We start from the raw sequence: 21,098 nt of genomic DNA on the forward strand, positions 1-21,098 counted from the left end.
TTGATCTTGTCTCTTGAACTTGAATTTCTTTATGTACTATTTCTTCTTGTCTGAGAGGAGATGTTATTTCATTATCATTATCTAAATCATAGTCTTGAAGAGATCCATCTGATGAAACATGCTGTGCCTGTCCTTCCTCCTGTTTGTCATTCTGTACCATCGACTCCATGGACTCTTCCACTCGAACTGTTCTATTCTCTGGTCTAGAAGAAGTACCTGGTGCTTGATCTTTGTTGGCACCTTGCTTTTTTTTGGAAGACTCTTTCTTTTCTGATCTTTCCTTTCTCTTTGAACCTCTCGAATGGAGATTGCCCTCACTGGCACATCGAAAGTTACCTTCACCTGAATTCTTAGGATTAGGATTGCCTTCACTAACACTTGCTCCACCTTCGGCTGGTTTTTCTTCCAAAGTAAAAGACATAGCTATGCCTTGTTCTCTCAACTTCTGATGCTGAACGTCTACCCATCTGCGAGTACAAGACAAGACTGGTGCCATCAAATCATCTAAATCCACGGCCTCGGGCTCATTCCAATTCAAACTTATTGTTTTGCTTTCTCTATCATATGAAGATTGGATGTGCCTGCCGTTGTCCTGAGCTTGGTCGGCCACTCTGTAAAACCTACATTTTCTGATGAAATCCAAAGGCAATCTAGAATGTATCTTACGTTTCACTTCAAGATCATCTAGGAGGTTCATCATAAAATCTTCAATTTGGTGCTCATGTTTAAATCTTCTACCGACCGTCTCCTCTAAATGTCCATGGGGATCAAAGCTATTCCTCCAAGCAAAAGATGAAAAAGAATACAAGGCTAACTCCTTCTCTGCGTCATCCATGGCTAAAACATTAGGACATACCTCAATTGAATTACCCAAAATAATAGGTACCTGAACTCCATTCTGATGTCTGTGTCTGAATGCCTTCACATATGCTGCCAACTGCCTTGTTACTTCAAGTAACACAATTCTGTCTGTCGGGTACCTCGGCAACATGTATGGAGGTAAAGGACATCCATGCACTCTAATGTAAGTGAACTTGGGAAACTGAATGAACCAAGCACCGTACCTCTTGATGAACTCCTGGGCATCCTGAGATAATCTGTTGTGAATTCCACCTTGCAACGTCCTTGTGATGTTCATCGTGAAAGTATCATTAACTAACTTGTAGTTCTTCCCTGGCGGATGATGCAAGTAGGTATAGGATTCACAAGCTCTGACCTCGCCGGGTCCTCTTCCAATCACTCCTCTGTGAGGTAGTCCTGCGTACTCAACGCTCCTGATTAAGGCATAGATGACGTATGAACTCATGTGGAAGGACTTAGTAGCCCTGAGTCTTCTCAACTGAACGTCTAAGCAATGGCTAATTATCCTAGCCCAATGTATCGTACCCTTTCCTTGAACAATCACCTGGATGAAGTAAAACATCCATTTCTCAAAATAGAAGGCATGAGGTGCTCCTGTAACTCTGTTGAGCATGGTAATCAAATCTCTGTACTCCTCCTGGAAATCAATCCTGTGTGGTGTGTTCGGTACTTTGCTCAGACGGGGACGACTCTTAAGTAGCCAGTTCTTGTTGATTATGCTTAGGCAAGCATTTGGATCATCATCGTACATTGATCTGGCTCCTTCAATGCTCTTATATATCATGTCCCTGTGCTCTGGAAGATGGAAGGCTTCACTTATGGCTTCCTCTGAAAGGTACGCCAAAGTGTTTCCCTCATTGGACACAATTGTCCTGGACTGTGGATTGTAGTGACGGGCACACTCGATCATCAACTCGTGGCACTGAATAGCTGGAGGAAAACCGGCCGCCTTAATGATGCCACTCTCTATTATTCTCCGGGCGACAGGTGATGGCTTGCCAATGTAAGGGACCTCTCGAAACTTCTTCGTGCTAAAGTTCGCCAAGTTGGTATCTCCAATGTTGCTCCATTTAGACACGATCTTGGTCTCCACTTCTTCGGTCTTCTGATCTTCTTTCATGAGAGCTGAGCGGCTGGTGGATGCTCCCGCCTTCGGGGTTGCCATACCTACACAACATTTCATTATAAGAAATAGATTTTGCAATAAATAGCGTAAATAAGAGAGATAAATTTTTTAGGAAACGTCATGATAAGTCTCTAGAGTTATCATTTCCTAAAAAAAAAAAAAAACGATTGAGCTAAGAGATTCAAAATTCAAAATTCAAAACTTGAAATACGACGATGAATGAATAAAGCAATAATAATAAATCGCCATACCTCAATAGAGAGCTAACTCTAGAATGCAAAAACAAAATTCGCCTAGGCAAAACTGAGGTATAAAATAGTCTTCAATGTGGTCTCCTCAAAATCGACTTCGCCACCTCTGGAGAGAACGTGATCTTCAATTATCGCCCTTGGCGTGGTCTTAAATGATCTTCAAATTCGCCTTTGACAAATCGCTCAAACAAATCCTCTAAGTCTTTAGCAAATTCGCCTTAATGTATCCTCAAGTTCGCATTTGGTGTGATCTTCAAATTCGCACCACCTTTTGATAACTAAGCGCCACCCTTGGTTTGAATTCGCACCACCTTTGAATACACTTCGCACTATATTCGCTTCTCCTCAATTCGCATGAAGAAAGGTAAAAATGATTATGTGAAAATGAAAATTTCCACTCCCTTCATATATAGCGCGCTCATCCTTTCACCCCTTAGGCCGACTTGCTTAATAAAACCATTTTTTAAATGATTTGCAATAAAATAACAAGGCCGACTTGCTTAATTGGGCGCTTCAAATCGATTTTTATATTAATTAAATAATTAATTATTAATGCCTTGCGTTTTTTTTAAATGAGAATTTCGATTTTTAATAAAGGCAAAAAAATAATTAATAAAAGATAACGCCATATTAAATGCTAAATAAAAATGGATTTTCAATTTTTTTAATCGATTTAGCATTTAAGGAAAATTCGAATTGTTTACTTGGCGCCAAAATTGGAAAAAGGAAGGGACGTACCTCATCGCTCTGGTCCCTTGGAGAGGGACAGGAGCGATCCATGATTTTGGTCTTGATTTTGCATTTCTCACGTCCAACTCCTTCATCTCCACGTTGAAAATCGATCATCATGATGAGTCCTTCGAATTTGATCATCTTGCATGCGTACTTAAATGCCTTTTGAGTGTTCATCGCCCTTGTCCCTTGGAGAGGGACAGGAGCGATCTCCAAATTTCCATGTTCAATATGCATCTTTGCTCCTCGATCTTTCATTGTTAGTGAATAACATCTATGCTCATTCCCTTTGCACTTATTCCATTTGTCTTCATTATGTGTTTGGACGTATTAAAGGGATCATCGCCCTTGTCCCTTGGAGAGGGACAGGAGCGATCCACGTTTTCTCCTTGACCTTGGCAACTTCCAACTTCGATCCTCGTTGTGATGTCCTTCAAACGTCGTCCCTTGCCTTGCTTATCCTCGCCTAGCTTTGATCTTGAAGGAATATGCGTGCTTTTGATAGTATCGCCTTGGTCCTTGTCCAAAGGACAGGAGCGATGTGAGTCTTTAGCATGACTAGCAACGTTTGGACGTTCAAAACTCTTGCGAATTATCTTCATACGATGCCTTGGACCTTGCATAACCTTGTGAATTTTTAACTTAGCACGCACCTGGAACAAAACGAGGAATCCAAAGCAAATCGCCCTGGTCCCTTGGAGAGGGACAGGAGCGATATGGTCCATATGTTCATTTTGGTGATTACTTTACGTTTGAAATCTCCATGCATCACCTTTCTATCTTATCCATGGACCCTCTAAGACGTTGCGAACCCTTGATCTTACGTAAATCTTGCATAAAATGGCCGATATATCCAACATCGCCCTGGTCCCTTCCTGAGGGACAGGAGCGATCTAGGTCTTAGAATGCGAGTTTCATCATTGTGACGACCTTTTAATGTTTTTGCTTGCTAAAGACGTCTTGAAGTGTCCTTCGCCACCTTGTCTTGACTTGTATCGACCTTGAACTTGCATAGGAAGTAACATCACCATTGTATCGCCCTGGTCCCTTGGAGAGGGACAGGAGCGATCCTCCTTTTGTAGCCTTTATCTCACCTTGCCAGGTTCCAAGTTTATATTCAACGGACTCGTCCTTCTTCACTCCATTTGTCCATACCTTGACATCATCTGTAACTTTGCAAGAAAATCATTTATATCAAAAATCGCTCTGGTCCCTTCCTGAGGGATAGGAGCGAACTAGGCATTTAGCACTGTTATGGACGTCCAAAAAATCTTCAATTTATATTCAACGCATTTATCTCATGTTTTTCCTTGTTTTCGAACGTAAACTTGCCTTGACCTTTGTCTGGATTTTGCATAATGAAGGAAATCGCTCTGGTCCCTGGGAGAGGGACGAGAGCTACAAGGTACCTCGCCCTGGTCCCTTGGAGAGGGACAGGAGCGATTTGGTCAATATAGGTCATTCTCCTTCGTTTCTGCATCTCAAATTATATTCATTTGGCAAAGCATCTTTCTTTGGACCCTTTCAAATTGCTAAGTCATCAAAATCTTGCAAGGACAAGGCGAAATTTGATTTGTAGCTCCGGTCCTTCACTGAGGGACAGGAGCGATTTTCCTCCTGGAGGCATTTCTGTGCTCATGAAAATCTTCAATTTATATTCAATGGAAAGATATCGCCGTTCTCCATCACTTCCAACTCGAAATTTGTCTGGACTCTGCAGGGATGATGAGATATTTGAAAATGAGCTCCCGTCCTTCACTGAGGGACATGAGCGATTTTGCTCCTACAGGCCAAAATAACATGATTTTTCACATTTTAACACTTCACGAGGTGAAAACAAATCAATTCCAATGCCCAAGATCAAAATCAAAAAAAGTCAAAATTTGGTCAAAATATTCAATTGGACAAAAATTCACATTTCACTTTCAACATTTAGACAAATTTAAGCTCTGCATCAACATTCCAATTGAAAATTAGACCATTTTGGCGAATTCATTGCATTCAAAATTTGCATCCTAGAAAAGGAAGCTCGAAAACTCTCAAAAACGACTAGATTTTGGCCTGAAAAGACAAAATTTAAAACCCTAAGGCTTGGCCCTAAATCCAGACGACTAACTAACTAGCAAAATCCTAAAAACGAAAGCGAAAACGAGCGAAAAACAAGCAAAAAGAGGGGGTCCCCATTTGCGATGGGGCGATGTGTGAAATGGTCACAACAGACCCCCACTTTTTTCTGCTTTCTAGGATAGTGGTAGAGTCTTTTGCTATTAGCCTTTGCGTTGAAGAAGTGTTGTTGGTCAAGAGCTAATCAAGTCAAGTCTCCCTCTCTAGATTAAGTAAGGTCATTCAGTTTTCAAGGCTCTTGAAATGAATGATTTACATCTTTCGCTTGCTTTAATGGGATGAAATGCTAAATTTGGCTAAGGCATGAATATTTCCTTTGATGGCCTAGATCTGCAACCAAGGCATTGACAGCACTTCCTTTGCCCTCCTAAGCCTTTGACCTACCTCTCCCAGCACTACCGGTGGGTGCCCAAGCCCGATCACTTCCATTTCCATCTCCCCTCATTTCCATTCCCTTCCATCTTTCCATCTCACTCCTTCATCCCACAGCCCTTCCATCTTCTCTACCTTTCACTTCGTTTCTTCCACCCCTCTATGTTTTCACCACATTCTCCTATCCTCCATCTCCCCTTTCATTTCCATTTTCCCTCACTCACTCCCATCTCCTACCATTTCCTTGCCCTAATTTCACCTTCACCTTCCTTCCTTCCTTCTTACCCTTCCCTTCACCTTCCTTCCTTCCTACCATCCTACCTTCCTACCATTACCTTCACCCTCACTACCTCTTCCATCTCCCTTACCTTCCATCTCCTTCAACTTCCTCTACCTCCCTACCTTCCTACATACCTTATCCCTCCTTCTTCTTTCATCATCCACCCTTTCTCTCACACCCCTTACCCCTTTACTTCCCTTAGCATACCCATCCACTACCCTTCTCTTCCTACCTTCCTACCCTTTTCCTACACCTACCTTCCTACATTCATCCTTCACCACCCCCCTAACCGTGGCATCATCCCTAATACCTCCCGCTCCCCAACATATCCTAACCCGCTTCCTTACCACTTGCTTCTTCCTCACTACATCCCCTCTTCCTCTTCACCGCATTCCTTCCAGCTCATTATTTTTAACTCCATTCCCCTATCGCACCATATGCTTGGGCCCCACAAAACTTAAGATGGAAATTAAAAGTTTCTAAGGCACTTCAAACACCAACATCAGCTCTTCCTTTGATTATTCAAAAGAGCAACTTAAGCCACGTCACTTCCTTTGCCCAGCCCAATCAGCAAACCAAGCCTTGCGATTTCCTTTGCCTATTAAAAAGCATGAACTGTCATTGACTCTCTAAAAGCCCGATCAGCTCATGAGTCATTTCCTTTGACCATCACAAAGTCCGAACCATCTTGGGGAGCATTTCCTTTGCCCATCCAAAAGTCAGATCCACAAGTTAGAATTGAAATTACAACATTATCATAATAATTTAATCGAGCAAGATAAAGTGTAAATCTGACTGATAATACATGTCATAAGTCATATATATATTTTTTAATGATATGAAACAGATAACATTAAGTGCGTATGTTTCCAAATTAAAGGGTATTGGAACAAAACTGCTCCAATTATATGCATGGTTGGTACTATAAAATGGTATTTAATGGTTGGGCCTTGTATGCTACTAATTAAAAGATTTCCAATTGGTACAATGTGTCTGAATAATAAGTTACTAATGCAGGGAAAGGTAGATAGAAACAATGCAGATAAGAAAATCTGAAAATGTGAAAAAGGGCAACAACATATATAGGATAGTGGCTCATGTTCAGTAGCTAATCCAATCAGTTGGCTTTTTTGAGTTAGTAATAAATTGAAGGCTTGCTCTAGGCATGCTGTTGGGGTGATCATTTCCTTCCATGATCTATTCGTTTGAGTTATGAGGATAAGATGCATTCTTGGCCAATGTGTCGGCAGTGCTGCTGGCCTCCCTTTTAGAATGTTGGAAGATGTGGCTTTGGAAAAAAGTGGCTAATTGGGAGACATTGAGTATGATTTGGATTAGTCTCCAATCCCTCAAATTGGCCTTATTCAAAAATGCAGAGAAAAAAAAATTAGAGTCAGGTTCTGTTATGAGCTTGTTGTTTGGCTTAAAATAAACCTTTCTTGATCACCAAAGATTTTGCAATATTGCTTGTATTGGGGCTCAAGTTCCAGCAAAACTGAATCTGGACCCTGTGCACTCTAGAGAGGTCACCGACAGTGACATTGCATGGGTTTCCTTTAGAAGTACCAACTACCATCAATATTGATTTTGACCCAGGGTTATAGAAGATGTTAGGGGAACCCTTTTTGGCAGCCTTTTGATTGAGTATGTGCTGTAAAATCCTTATGTATATATTAAAAAAGCTTTAAATTTTTTTCTCTTTGCATCATGGGTGGTGCATGTTACATCTCCCAAATAATACAGTATTGTTGGTAGATATCTGTGGGAATATTACAAGTAGTAATAATAAAAGCATTTGGCTCATTAGGTTAGTATCTTTTTAGAATGAAGTATCAGTTTCATTTGTGTATAATCCTGTGTATGAAGGCTATATTTCAAAAGGTAGTCTTGGTTGACTGTTCAGGTTCACAACTTAAAGCTCCATCTTGAGTTTGAAGTTCTTCCCATTCTAGGTATTCTTCTAACCCATAGTTTAGGTCTGCCAATGTTATGCATGGATGTTTGCATATTTTTGTGAGTATCTTCTAGTTGCATGTGAGTCTAGTGGTTATCCTTGATTTTGTATACCATTATTTTCGCTTTGAGGGTGTTTTTTCCATTGCATTTTGCAAATGGGTGATTATTTCTTCTTGTTGTAGGAGCCAGTTTTGTATGGTTACTTGGAGTATAAGTTGGAAAGATATAGTTACCTTTCATTGAACCTAAAGAGTTTGCCAATTAAAATAGCTGCTAAGGTGATTGCTTATTATTTTTCAAACTCATATTGATGTATCCCCTGTATGTATTTGGTGGTATTGCTAGTGAGAATTCTGATGGAAATCTTATCCAAATACAAGACTGGCATGTTGTGAACTCATAGTTGATTTTTTGTTGATTTGGGGGTACATGAAAATCAGAGTATCTAATAATACATGGCAGGGAATGATTTTCAAAATCATCAGGTTGGCAAGCAGATAATTTTAGCATATGGTGTCTATAAATCTTCTAGTTTGAATAAGCTTGGCCAACCATCAGGTAATAATTTTGTTGTTGGACTGTTAACATGTCTATGTTTTATTAATAAAAGATCAGAGGAAATTGCAAAGTTCTTTTAGGGTTACACTTTGATAACTAAGACTTTTGGCATGATAGAATCAATCATTTGTTTAAAGACAGAAACTTACTGTTGTTGTGTTATCTTAGAAATTTCTAGGTCTTCCATATAAGATGTTTCTCATTAGATTGCTATTATTTGGCTTATTTTGAGATGAACAGGTGACAGATGAGGAAGGGAGACGGCGATTTCATGGAGCTTTTACAGGAGGTTTTTCTGCAGGCTTCTATAACACTGTGGGGTCCAAAGAAGGTTTGGTTAAAAATATATATCTTATTTTGTATATTGTAGATACCGCATTCAAGAAATTATCATCTGACACTTAATGTTGTATACAGGATGGACTCCACAAACATTCACATCATCACGAAAAAATAGGGCAGGTGTGAAAGATCAAACAATATTGAACTTTTTAGATGAAGATGAGAAAGCAGTACGTTGAATCTTATTATTCATTATACATATTTTTGTATAGCTTGAGCACATATGCTTTGAAAGCATTTGGGTTGTTGAATATCACAATATCTATTAAAAGTCTTTATCATAGAAGTTTGCAAAATCTAACTCTAAGCAAAAGTTGATTTATATTTAATAATGTTTGTCAGGTTCTTTTCTATTTTGTGCTGCTTGTCCCTTTTGCACTATGATCTCCTTTAATGTTATTACTTCTCGTATGTTTTGATTCAAAATTGCTTTGCCATAATGCTAAGTGCATATAATGTATAATATTATGCTGCAAAACATCATCTCCTTTAATGTTATTACTTCTCGTATATTTTGATTCAAAATTGCTTTGCCATAATGCTAAGTGCATATAATGTATAATATTATGCTGCAAAACATCATCTCCAAGTTCCAAATATAAATTCTACTGCATACTATGACCAAAAAAAATCCTGTACAAATTCAAAGGGCTCTTATGAAGACGAAAACGTAACAGTATTGTAGATATTTTTCTTTTACTAACCTCTCTAATACGATTACTATAATAGGATAAGCATATAGAATATATACAATAACATGACAGAAAACATCATCTTGTACCACAAAATGTAATAGAATTGTACATCAGGACTAAACAGTTCTAAGTTTTAATTAATTAATCGTTTTGATTTTCCCATGACATAGAAAGTGGATTTAGTAAATTTGCTAGTCAGTCCAGTTATTTTGTCTCTCTGGAGGAGTTTAGGAGATTACGATAATTTTTGGTGGAAGTTTCAAGTATGGCTAGAGTGCTAACCGCTAAGCATTGTTTGTGACCATTTGTCTGGAAGAGCGAGCCTTTAGTCTGAGAGTGTTAGAGATTGGTTCATGTTGAAAGTGGAATGTGAATTGATATGATGCAAAGATGGTGGAGTGGAAAACTACAACAGTGTCTAGATATGCTATTCCTCACACATGAGTAATTGTGCATTTGGTCATGTATTATTCCTGAACATTTGACATAAATTTTTTAATGATTGGAATTGTGGGTAGATTTAATATTGAGGCTTCTCATGATTATGGTAGTTGAACTATGTTGGTTGTATTAAATGGTACTTTGGGCCAGTATCATGCATATATTTATTATGTGTCACTAATGGAAATAAGTGACCGAAGTGAATTATGTTAATGTTCTTCAATGCCACAAGTAGGTCATAGAACTTGAAAGGTACATTCAGCTACACTAGAGAAAAACTAGAGTGAAAAAACTCTAGCTTATGAAAATTAATAGATATAAGCACTTTAAGGAATTTAATTTTCAAATATAATAAGGTGTAAACCTGAAGCAGTTAACCCTCGAGCAATAAGAATTGAGGCAAGCATAAATAACCTGATGAGGACTACTCAATGAAGCATGGAGCTATGATTAAGAGATCAATAATGTTTGTAGGGACGCCTGGGCGTGAAGAACATTCCACAATGCAAACAATCAATCAAGGGTTTATTGCAAGATCTAATAGTGTTCTTTGGAGAGTGTCTGCTACTGAAGGAACATGGATGGACAATTCTAGGAGGAAGCTGGGAGCAAAGTTACAAGACTCGGACTTGGACTCGGCGCCTAGACTCGGTCAACACTCGGCAAATTGAAAAACCCAAAAAATTCAAAGATTTTTAACGATTTTCAACTTCTTTCATGCATGTTTTAATAAATAAACATTAAATACACAATAATCTCATCAAATAGAAGCACCTACACAAGTTTACATTGATCACATAAGTATAAATGCAAATTTTAGGCTTGCGCTGAAGGAAATAAGCTAAACTAAATAACACATTAGAAATATGGATAGTGTCAAATGTCTACAAAATTCATGGAATATGAAATCCATGTCATCAAAAGTTCAAAACATATATCAAGTTTAACATAAAAGCTAGAGCCTAGAAGTCTAAGGCCCAGAGGAGCCAATATCAGTGATCATTGATCACTCGACCCCGCAACCGTCCTACGTGTGCGCCTAAGATAGGTCCTGGAACATTCTGCAGCCATGATATTTGCTTGTGTCAAAGGCTTAGGCTCAAGCTCAGCCTCAGTGACATCAACATCCTCATCCACTGTTGTTATATGGAGCCTAATCAGACTCAAAGGTTAAATTTTCCCCCCTTTTATCGATGTAGTTTCCCCCCAAATCATTCAACGGGGGTTTGGGGGCAACACCCTCAAGACGGGGTCAAGGGGCAGCACTCCTTGTGGGGTCCAGGGGTAGCGCCCCTAGCGTGCTCCCTGTTGCGGTACAAGGCAGGGTCAAGGGGCAGCGCCCCCATGGGGGTTTTCGGGGGCAGTGCCCCCGAAAGCTCAAATGACTTTTATTTCATTCCCTTGTTTAATCTTTATCTACATTTAATTGATATTTTCTACATGCAATTCCTAACATCCATATCATCCTTGGACATATTCACCGTTTATTCCACTGAAAACAAAGACTTTTAAATTTTTTTTGACTTTTTTATTTTGCCTGGGCGACAGAGTCCAGGCCTTGAGACTTGGCGAGTCTGTCAAGACCCGACCAGACTCGGCTGAGTCCGAGTCCAGAGGCGCTTGGCCTCGGCAAGGGCGACCCGCCTCGGGACTCGGCAAGTCTTGTCAAGACTCTCTCGCAGAGTCTTGTAACCATGGTTGGGAGTTTCCCTTAGGACCTCTTGTAACATCAGTGATGAATGAACCTTTGCTGGCAGAGATGAAAAAGAGTAATGTATGCCTTTGGCTTTGTGACCTAGTCCATGGACAAGCAAGGGGAAGGCTCTCGGGGCTAAAAAAGGGAAAATATACTTGCTTAAAAAATGAGAATTAGTGGATTGGATGCTCTCATAGAACACAAAGAGAAATGTGGTCCCTGTGATATGTCCTCATCTGTTGTGAATTGGTTGTATCCAATGGAAACTTAACACTTTCAATGGTTTTAATGGGTTGAGAGAAGAAAGGAATCAGCTTGACAAGTCTAGCAGTTTCTTGTAAGGATGTATGTCTAAGAGAGATAGCCTCCTAAAGAAAAATGGCTGAGCACCTTTGATCGAGAAGTGGATAAATAATTGCCAAAGTCCTCTAAACAGGTAGTGTTTTCTCCTTGATTCTCATTTTCAATAGGACAATTGAACATAAAGTGCTTGCCAGTCTCCACTATCTGAAGGGGGCAAAGATGACAAAAGCAATGCATGGAGATTAGTTTAGAACATCATATAATGTGTGTGTAATTTTGGGTTGTGAACCATGAATAATTTAAGAAGTATACGGATCATGTGAGGATGATGAAGATATTGTCAGTGAGCATGATTATGATATTGATAGAACTGAATGTTAATCCTGAAACAATAAATATCGTGCATGGTTCCCCAAGATCACATGTTTCCATTAGAAGACTCATCAAGGTTTCTTTGATATGTTATTGGCATTATTGGAGGCTTGTTAGGATAATTGATTTAAGTTGTCTACAAGTTGTGAGGAAAGGAGGTGGATTTGGACAGTATAACTCCTACTGAAGAGGTGATTGGGCAATAAGTCAATGACACAGGCGTAAACCTTAAGAGAGGCCATTATTGTGGTAGAAAGTGCTAAAGCTGAATTGGGTAGGACAAATCATCCTGCCAGATATCCAGAGGTTACATTATTGGTTTTTTACCGTCGATGGAATGATTCCTCATGTGGTTAGGTGTAATTGCTGAGCCACTGTGATTACTATCATAAGTAACCAGTGCATGATTTCTCTATGCCTGAGCTTTGAACTCTGCATTCTAACAAATGCAATGTAGTGTTTGAACCTTTTTGCCTCACCATCTTAAAATAATTATGTTAGATAGATTAAAATTTAGAATCAACCAATGCTATCTTGGGAGTCAGTCAAACACAAATCTAAATGTGAGCCCTAACCTAGAGCAGAACCTCAGAAAGTGTTGAGGATGAATTTCTCTTTCAGAGGTTTATATTATGGAATAGTCAGTCTGGAATGTATAATTTGGTGTATGTTCCTGATTTGAACCTCAATAGACAAATAAAAGTAAGATTACTTTTTGTGGGATATCTGAAAGCTGCGAGTCATTGGTAACTGACAAAATGTAAGCAGAGCACCATCCAGTAAGGAAATTTGAGTGTAACCAGGTTTCATGCTTTACAATCGATCATGCGGAAGATGAAATCCAAGGATGTATTGATACATATATGCTCTAGAAGGTGATCCTCTCAAGATCAAGGAAGATTTTTGGGACAAGAACTTCGGTTAAGGAATCAATATAAGACCCTGAAGTGTCAAGGAACAACTTGACCTGTTGATGTGATATTTATGCATCCAAGGAAAAATTATTCAAGCAAGGTCCAATGTGGCAGTGGCAGTCATGGCCATGAGAGAATATTTTAGAACTTTAAGCAGATAATCAACATTAAGGTCAAGACTTGGAGTGTATTTCCAAATGTAAAGCAGGATCTTTTGCATCCGAGTAGTAGACTAAAGGGACACTGAATAAGGTATATAATATTATAAATAGAAATATGGATATGAAACCGTCACATAATTGTTTCTAAGGCTTACACTTTGTAGGACTACTACTTGGAGTATGATTATGATCAACATCTAGTGATCTTTGTGAAGTCTTAATATGATGAAAAGTGTGTTGGAGGAGAACTACCTACTGAATATTGTAATTTTTACTGAAAGTGAAGACAACAAAGATAGACAAACTGGGAAGCTGGATGTGTCTTCTAGGAATGGTTTGAAAATCTGGCTTCACATATCAAGAGTAGTTTTTTCAGTGGACACTAGTTGGGACAAATGTAGAAGTTAAGTTGACTAGAATCCTGCATCTTTCAGAATTGGTGTGAGAAACACAATTTTTGCTTTACAAATCCAATTCTCACTGATAATGGTAACATTGGTAGATGTAGTTGTGGAATTACAATAAACTTTTAATAAATACAAGCTTGTTATCATTAAAAAATTTAGAATTTCATTATTTTCTGATGATCAAATGTGTGCATGGAACAAGTTTGCAAAGTCCGCATACATCCAACAAATTGGTTTGTGTCTATACGCATGAGCTATAGTTTACATTTTATCCATGTGCAACTTTACTAGTTTGTCTTAGAATTTGTTTATTCTAAACTTCTATTCTAGTGTAGTTGAAGGATGGCAATATACTTAAATGGGAGCAATTACAAGAAGAGAAGCACCGTATATAGACACATTTTCTGATTGAACTTTACGTCAACGTGTTTTATTATATACAGCTAACTCCTAGCTGGATGATGATTTCTTTTTAGTTTTTTAAAGAATTTGCTATGACATGATGAAAGTCTTCTGACGACTTCTATATTTTTGGTAATTATTTCTTTTTTCACGTTCAGTCATTTCTCAAGATGAATTGATGCATAGATGAGTAAAAGGTGAGAGAGCTGGTAGTGCCCTTGTCCAGAGATTGCTTCTGCCCCCCAGTAGGCAAAACCGCATTTTGAAGATGAATTAAAAGCTAATTAAATGCTATACATGTTGTACAGTAATTTTTGAAATTTTTCTGTTGGAACACATTTGTAAATCTTTGATCTCAGTAATTTGATGTTTCATGCAGGAATTAAACGCACAGGAGCTTAGTGCTTCATCTCAATTTGATACATTTGGATTTACAGCTGCAGAGATGGTTCGGAAAGAAGCTGAAAAGGAACATCAGACAAGGTCATAATCCATTGTTTTACCAAATTCGTAATTAATAGCTTTTTATCACAATTTTGAGTGCTTTAACTGTGTATATTTGTAAGGATTATGTGTTTTTTGAATAGCAAATGACAAAGATTGAAATTGTTGGATGACATGCTGATTGCTTCTCTTTGGAGGAAACTGAAAACCAAATCAGAAATACTGAGAGGAGGGGGAGGGGGGGGGTGAATCAGTATTTCAAAAACTTTTAATACAAATTAAAACAAATCAACAGAGCATAGCCAAAACACAAAGCGAACACCAGATTTATCTTGTGGAAAACCCTCATGGGTAAGAAACCACAGCACAAATAACTTTGATAAAAGATAAATGGGCTCCAACCCAGAATTACAAAAAGAGCACCAACTCTTAAATGAGCACCTTTTCAAAACTCCAGAGGCTCCAACCTCTATCTGAGAACCAACTCAATAAGAACCACTCTCAGTTTTTAAAAAGATCACAACAGTAAGCTCACTGTTTTATACAGCCCTCAAGATACAATACACAGAAAAACATCCATCTCATATATAATTTTTTACAATGATTCGAACTTTCACATCATTATTAAAAAGGACTGAAGAACCTCACATCAAACATATTAGCAATGATACTCCTCTCTATCAGAATAAGTGATTATAAAATCCTGTAACTACACAGATAACCTCCACATTGCTACCACAGCATCTCTGATTTTATTTCCTGAAAAAAAACAATTCTCATCATATCTTCTTTTTAAAGAAAACTCGTATTTAGGAGGCAGATGTAGCATGAAGAAGAACGCATTATATGCTCAATACAATAAGAATCAAACACTTCTGTTTTTTAAGATATTGAACTCAATATTTTTCCTATCACCACTAAAGCGCATTTTTCACACTTTTTCAAATACAGCAACTCCCATTAAAAACAAAAGCTCAATACGTCCAAGAAAAACATCATCAAATCATGAATAAATTTTTAATATATTACCACCTTCAAAATATGGCATCGGCTATCTTCTATAACAACACAGAAAGATTTGCCATTGAAGAGAATAACGACTCTGTCCAAGAAAGAAGAGTTTTGATAAAAAAACAGGGCACTTGAATAACCTTTGCGCAGACAGTTTGCTGAAGAAAGACGTTTTTCACCAGTCCGACGTTGTTTTGTCTTCATATCCATCAAATGCGATAGGCTCATGTCATTAACACCACTTTCCTTAAAGTAGAGGCAATTAAACGCATGTAGTCATAAAGGCAATTCCAGCTGTCCCAACAAAAAATGTATTTGAAACACAACCGCCATCTTCAGAAGCTCCACCGTGCAAAAAAACGAACTCCATAATTGAAAGGCAGAGCTCTGCGCCGAAACAAGAACAGAAGACGTTATCTTAGAAGGCGTTATATTTGATTTCTATGCTGATTGCATAACACAGTTTGCATAGACAACACCTCAGCATGACAACATAGATCACTACCGGCCACAACATAATTACTGCCACAGATCTTTTTACCCAGCCAAGTTGACACCAACACAGACCAAGTTGACATAAAAAAAACAAAAAGCAAATACAAACATAACCGCCAAATAAACAAGGCACTTGTTTGCTGAGGTAATATAATACGTGGTCTGAACAGAAGTTTTCTTGAAACACAAGACAAAACAATGAGATCTTGTCCAGATCAGATACAAAAAGGATATGTCAAAATCCAAAAAATACATGTTGAAGCTGACAGCCACAAAACACAAAACTTTCACTCTAGCATAAAAACACAAAACTCTTGACATCAATGACTATACTTCAACATTCTCCCCCTTTGTCATTGATGACAACCCAAACTGAATCAAATCTGAAGCAACAAATTTTTTGAAGCAAATCTGAAACAAGAAACTCCCCCTATCACACTACTCCCTCTTTGACATCAATGATTGAAAGTAATCAATATAACTGATCTGGGGCATAAAATAGAACAATAAATACTCCCCCTAAGTTCAGTCCGCAAATCAGTGTTGGAGTGAAATTACTCCAAGTTTTTGCCTTAGAAATTCAAATGTCTCCTTTGGTAGTGGCTTGGTAAACACATCAGCAATCTGTTATTTAGAAGACACATATTCCAACTTAACAACTTGATTAGTTACTCGCTCTTTCAAAAAATGATATTTAATTGGAATATGTTTAGTTCTAGAGTGCATGACCGGATTTTTTGAAATGTTAATTGCACTTTTATTGTCATAGAAAATAGAAATAGGATGAACATACTCAACTTTAGAGTCCTGCAAAGTGTGTTTCATCCAAATAACCTGTGTACAACATGATGCAACTGCAATGTACTCTGCTTCGGCTGTAGACAAAGAAATAGAAGCTTGTTTTTTGCTTAACTAAGAAACAAGACAGCCACCAAGAAAGAAAGCACCACTGCTTGTGCTTTTTCTATCATTTGTTGAACCTCCCCAATTTGCAGCAGTATAGGTTGTTAGTGTAAAATCTTGACATTTGGGATACCATAAACCAAAATTCATTGTACACTTAAGATACTTAAAGATCCTCTTCACTGCTTGCACGTGAGTGTCTTTAGGTGTAGCCTGAAACCTAGCAACATATCCAACCGCCTCCATAATATCGGGTCTAGTAGCTGTAGTCTAATTAACACAAGGAGATTCATCCTCTTTACTAAGTTTGCACCTTGTCACCATAGGTGTACTAACTGAATGGCAGTTTTCCATTCGGAACCTTTTCAGCATTTCTCTAATATACTTGGTTTGGGAGATAAAGATACCTTTTTTAGTTTGAAGTATTTGCATTCCCAAAAAGAAAGACAACTCTCCTAGCATAGAAATTTCGAACTCTTTCATGTTAGTTGCAAATTCTTTACACATACCTACACAGTCACTACTAAAGATTAAATCATCCACGTAAACCACCACAATCAATATATGTTTACTTTCTTTCACATAGAGGTTGCTGTCCGCCATTCCTTTTCTAAAACTTTGCTGCTGCAAATACTTATCCAACCTGTCATACCATGCACGGGGAGCTTGTTTAAGGCCATATAATGCCTTTTTCAGCTTGCACACATAATCATGTTTGTCAGATAAAACAAATCCATCAGGCTGTTCAACATATACATCCTCACTTAAATTACCATTTAAAAAAACAGATTTTACATCCATTTGAATCACTTTAAAGCCTTTGAAAGATGCAAAAGTAAGAAATATTCTAATTGTTTCAAGACATACAATAGGAGCAAAAGTCTCATCATAATCTATACCCTTTGCACACTAACCGTGCTTTATTTCTCACCACTCGACTACCTTCATTTAATTTGCTCTTGAAGACCCATTTTGTGCCTATTACGTTCTTGTTCTTGGGTCTAGGCACAAGTTCCCATGTCTCCTCTTCTGAATTTGATCAAGCTCTTCTTTCATGGCGGCTATCTAATGCTTATCTTCAGCTGCTTCTTCAAAACACTTAGGTTCAAACATAGACAGCAAAGAAACATCTTCATCTTCAAAATAATTAACATTCCTTCTAGTAGCTCTAGTTCTATTTTTAGGTAAGATTTGATCAACAACATGTTTTCTTTGCACAAACTTAGAAGGAGCTTTAAAAACAGTTTTACCATGACTACTTTCTGGTTCATTTTCAGAATGTATATCTGCTGTCCCAAACTCCAAACTTGAAGAAGAAGAAGAATTTGTTACCTTTGATTGAACATTTTTAGAGCTGTTTTGAACATTGCTGCTTGCTTTTCCAGCTTGTGAATGTGAAGAAAAAGGTTGAACAACACTTCCTGTTTCCTCCTTTTGTACACTGCTTTCACCATTTCCATTCTCACCACAAATGTTAGAAAGCTCATGAACTTCAACATTTACACTTTCTACAATCTTATGGAATCTTTTATTAATTTACCTATAAGCTTTGCTTTTAGAGGAATAGCCCAAAAAGATATCTTCATCTGATCTAGGATCAAATTTACCTATTATCATCATCAAAGAAACGGGACTCGGACTCGGCTTGGACTCGGCAAGGCCGAATCGTCTCAGGACTCGAGACTTGGAGTTAAAACTTGACTCAGACTCGATTGGACTCGGCAAAGTGAAAAACTCAAGAAATTTAGAGATTTTTAAAGATTTAAAACTTGTTTCATGCACCCTTTATCAAATACACCTTAAAGACACAATACCATCATCAAATATAAGCTAATTTGATTACATACACAAGTATGCATCAATCACATAAGCATAAACGCAAATTGTAGTTGAGCTGCTGAAGGAAATAACAAACATAGATATATAAATATTGTCAAATGTATACAATATTACAAAACTCATGGAATAAAAAATCCATGTCATCATATGATCAAATGTTCCATACAAATACCAAAAGTAAAAACAACTACAAGCCTATGGCTCAGAGGAGCCTGCATCCCCCGGCCTTGACCCCTGCGAAGGCGTCTAAGGTAGGTCTTGGATGATTCGGCAGCCATAGCCTCTCCCTATGACACCATGCCACCCTCACCAACATCAGGAGTATCTGTGTCACTGTCTGCCTTTGACTCTGTTGTCTCTGCTCGTGCTCTCTGCTCCTCCTCTGCCATGGCTATAGCCTCAACCTGCCTGGTCGACCCAATCAATGTTGTACTCACTAAAGATAGGTTCTGTCTCAGTGGCCCACTCGGCTTCAGGATCAACCTCATCTAGAATGATAGGGGTGATGTCAGCCAATGCATTCCTTCTCATTTTGAGGCGGAGGTTGTTGTGAACAAAGACAAGATCATTCATCTTACCCACAAATAATCTATTTTGCCTCTTGGAGTGTATGTGCTCAAACATACTCAAATTGCGCTCACAACTAGATGCGTTGCATGGTTGGCTCAAAATGCGAATGGCCAACTTCTGAATATTTGGTGTTCTTGGGCCAAAAAAGCTCCACCAATTATCTAAATTTGAAATGAGAAAAAAAAAATCAGTCTCACTCTCGACTCTCATTTAACAATATATAATAAAATTAAATTATGCCTTAGAATGTATTTTCATAGTTGTCCTACTTTCTTTGTAGATAGTACGAGAGAAGTTCTCCCCTTAAGCATTTGAAAACAACTGTATCTCTCGCATAAGTTCGGCCTGAGTACAACCAGCAGGTGCCATCTTCTCCATGACTAAGAACAACCCACTAAGAACCTCCTCATCTGCCTTGAAAGTAGGGCTGAAATGGAATGCCGGATTCAGATAATATGCTGCTGCATGGATGGGCCTGTGAAGCTGGTTATGCCATCTCCTATCAATGATATCCCAAATGGGACAATACTTGCTCTCATCCCCTGCATAGACGGATTTGATGGCCTCCTTGGCCCTATCCATGCCCGCCCTATCCATGCCCTCATATGTAGCCCATTGCAGGCTTTTCCCCATTCGCAACTCGCAAGAGAACCACCAAGGGCTTAACAAACTGCAAAATTGCAAATATTGTGTAATTTATAAAAATGAGCAAAAAGAGAAAATGATGAATAAATTATAAAACAAAAACTTAAATTGTAGAATTTATAAAAAATTTACCTTCACAATCTCTTCACAAGGTGTCCAAAAGCCTCCTTCATAAAAAATGCAGTCTGCCATGTCTGTCCTTGCAGCGGTAGCAACATAAGATGAGGAAGACCACTCCTCACCAACAATCATACGTCTCAAGGCCGCCTTAGAGTGAAGCATGGACTGTAATATAATGAAGTTAGTGCCAAATCTAGTGATTCTAGGACGAGCTAACTCCCTTTGCTTTGTGTATTGCCTCATAAGAGCTAACACCCATGAATGATTATATATAAATTTGCAAATATTTCTTGCCGTTTCTACACATCTCTTAACCCATGGGAGGTTTCCAATATCCTCCAACATGAGGTCAATGCAATGGGCGGCACATGGAGTCCAAACCATAGAAGGGTGCCTCTCCTATCCGTCCAACCATCAATCATGATGGTGTAACCTGTCCTACTCCATATTTGGCATTGATCCTCTAATTCCCTGTTCACATCACACACTAAATCAGTCAAAATTGGTCCCCTTAAATCAGATTCAGAAGGGGCTTTGAACCCCGCCCCACATATGGTAAGGGCATCAATCATTTCTTGCAAATAAGGAGACCTGTCACAAATAAATTAAATGAGATAAGTTAAGTATGTACTATGTAGTTGTACGATAAAAAATCAAACAAAGAATCAAACTATAAATATTAAAACAATCAAACAAAAAATATTCACCTGGCTGCAAAGAGTGGAACACTGCAGTAGACCCAAAACCTGCCAACTGCCATTTTAGTGGCATCATGGACCTCCTTGTTCCAACCCATGCCCTCAAGCGACTGTTGGGACCTAGGAGTAGTGCGAGGCTCAAAGAAGGAATCCAACCTAGATTTATGAATTCTAGGATCAATGCTAACACTCCCACTACCACTGGCAGTGCTAGGAACATGAGAAAAAGTACTAGCAGAAGCAGAAGCGCTAGCACTCTGACTGTGAGTGGGACGATATGGAGGCATGGAAGAAGGCCCTCCAACACAACCTAAACCACTGGCTGCGAAATCATCCTTTTGCTTCTTTGCCATTTCCTTTTTTTGTTAATGTGCTCCAAC

The 21,098-nt window shown here is 38.5% G+C and overlaps 1 protein-coding gene across 5 annotated transcripts in view; it reads left to right on the top strand.

Moving 5' to 3' along the window:
- Positions 1-21,098, top strand: part of LOC131034975 (G patch domain-containing protein TGH) — a 188,317-nt gene that overhangs the window by 7,522 nt on the left and 159,697 nt on the right. For all 5 annotated transcript variants that reach the window (XM_057966594.1, XM_057966593.2, XM_057966598.2 and 2 more), the window contains exons 3-5: positions 8,501-8,591; positions 8,678-8,772; positions 14,373-14,476. In XM_057966594.1, coding sequence (XP_057822577.1) covers positions 8,501-8,591; positions 8,678-8,772; positions 14,373-14,476 — 290 coding nt within the window. The remainder of the gene's footprint in view (positions 1-8,500; positions 8,592-8,677; positions 8,773-14,372; positions 14,477-21,098) is intronic.

This window comes from Cryptomeria japonica, chromosome 4 (assembly GCF_030272615.1).
Source record: "Cryptomeria japonica chromosome 4, Sugi_1.0, whole genome shotgun sequence".
Lineage (NCBI taxonomy): Eukaryota > Viridiplantae > Streptophyta > Pinopsida > Cupressales > Cupressaceae > Cryptomeria > Cryptomeria japonica.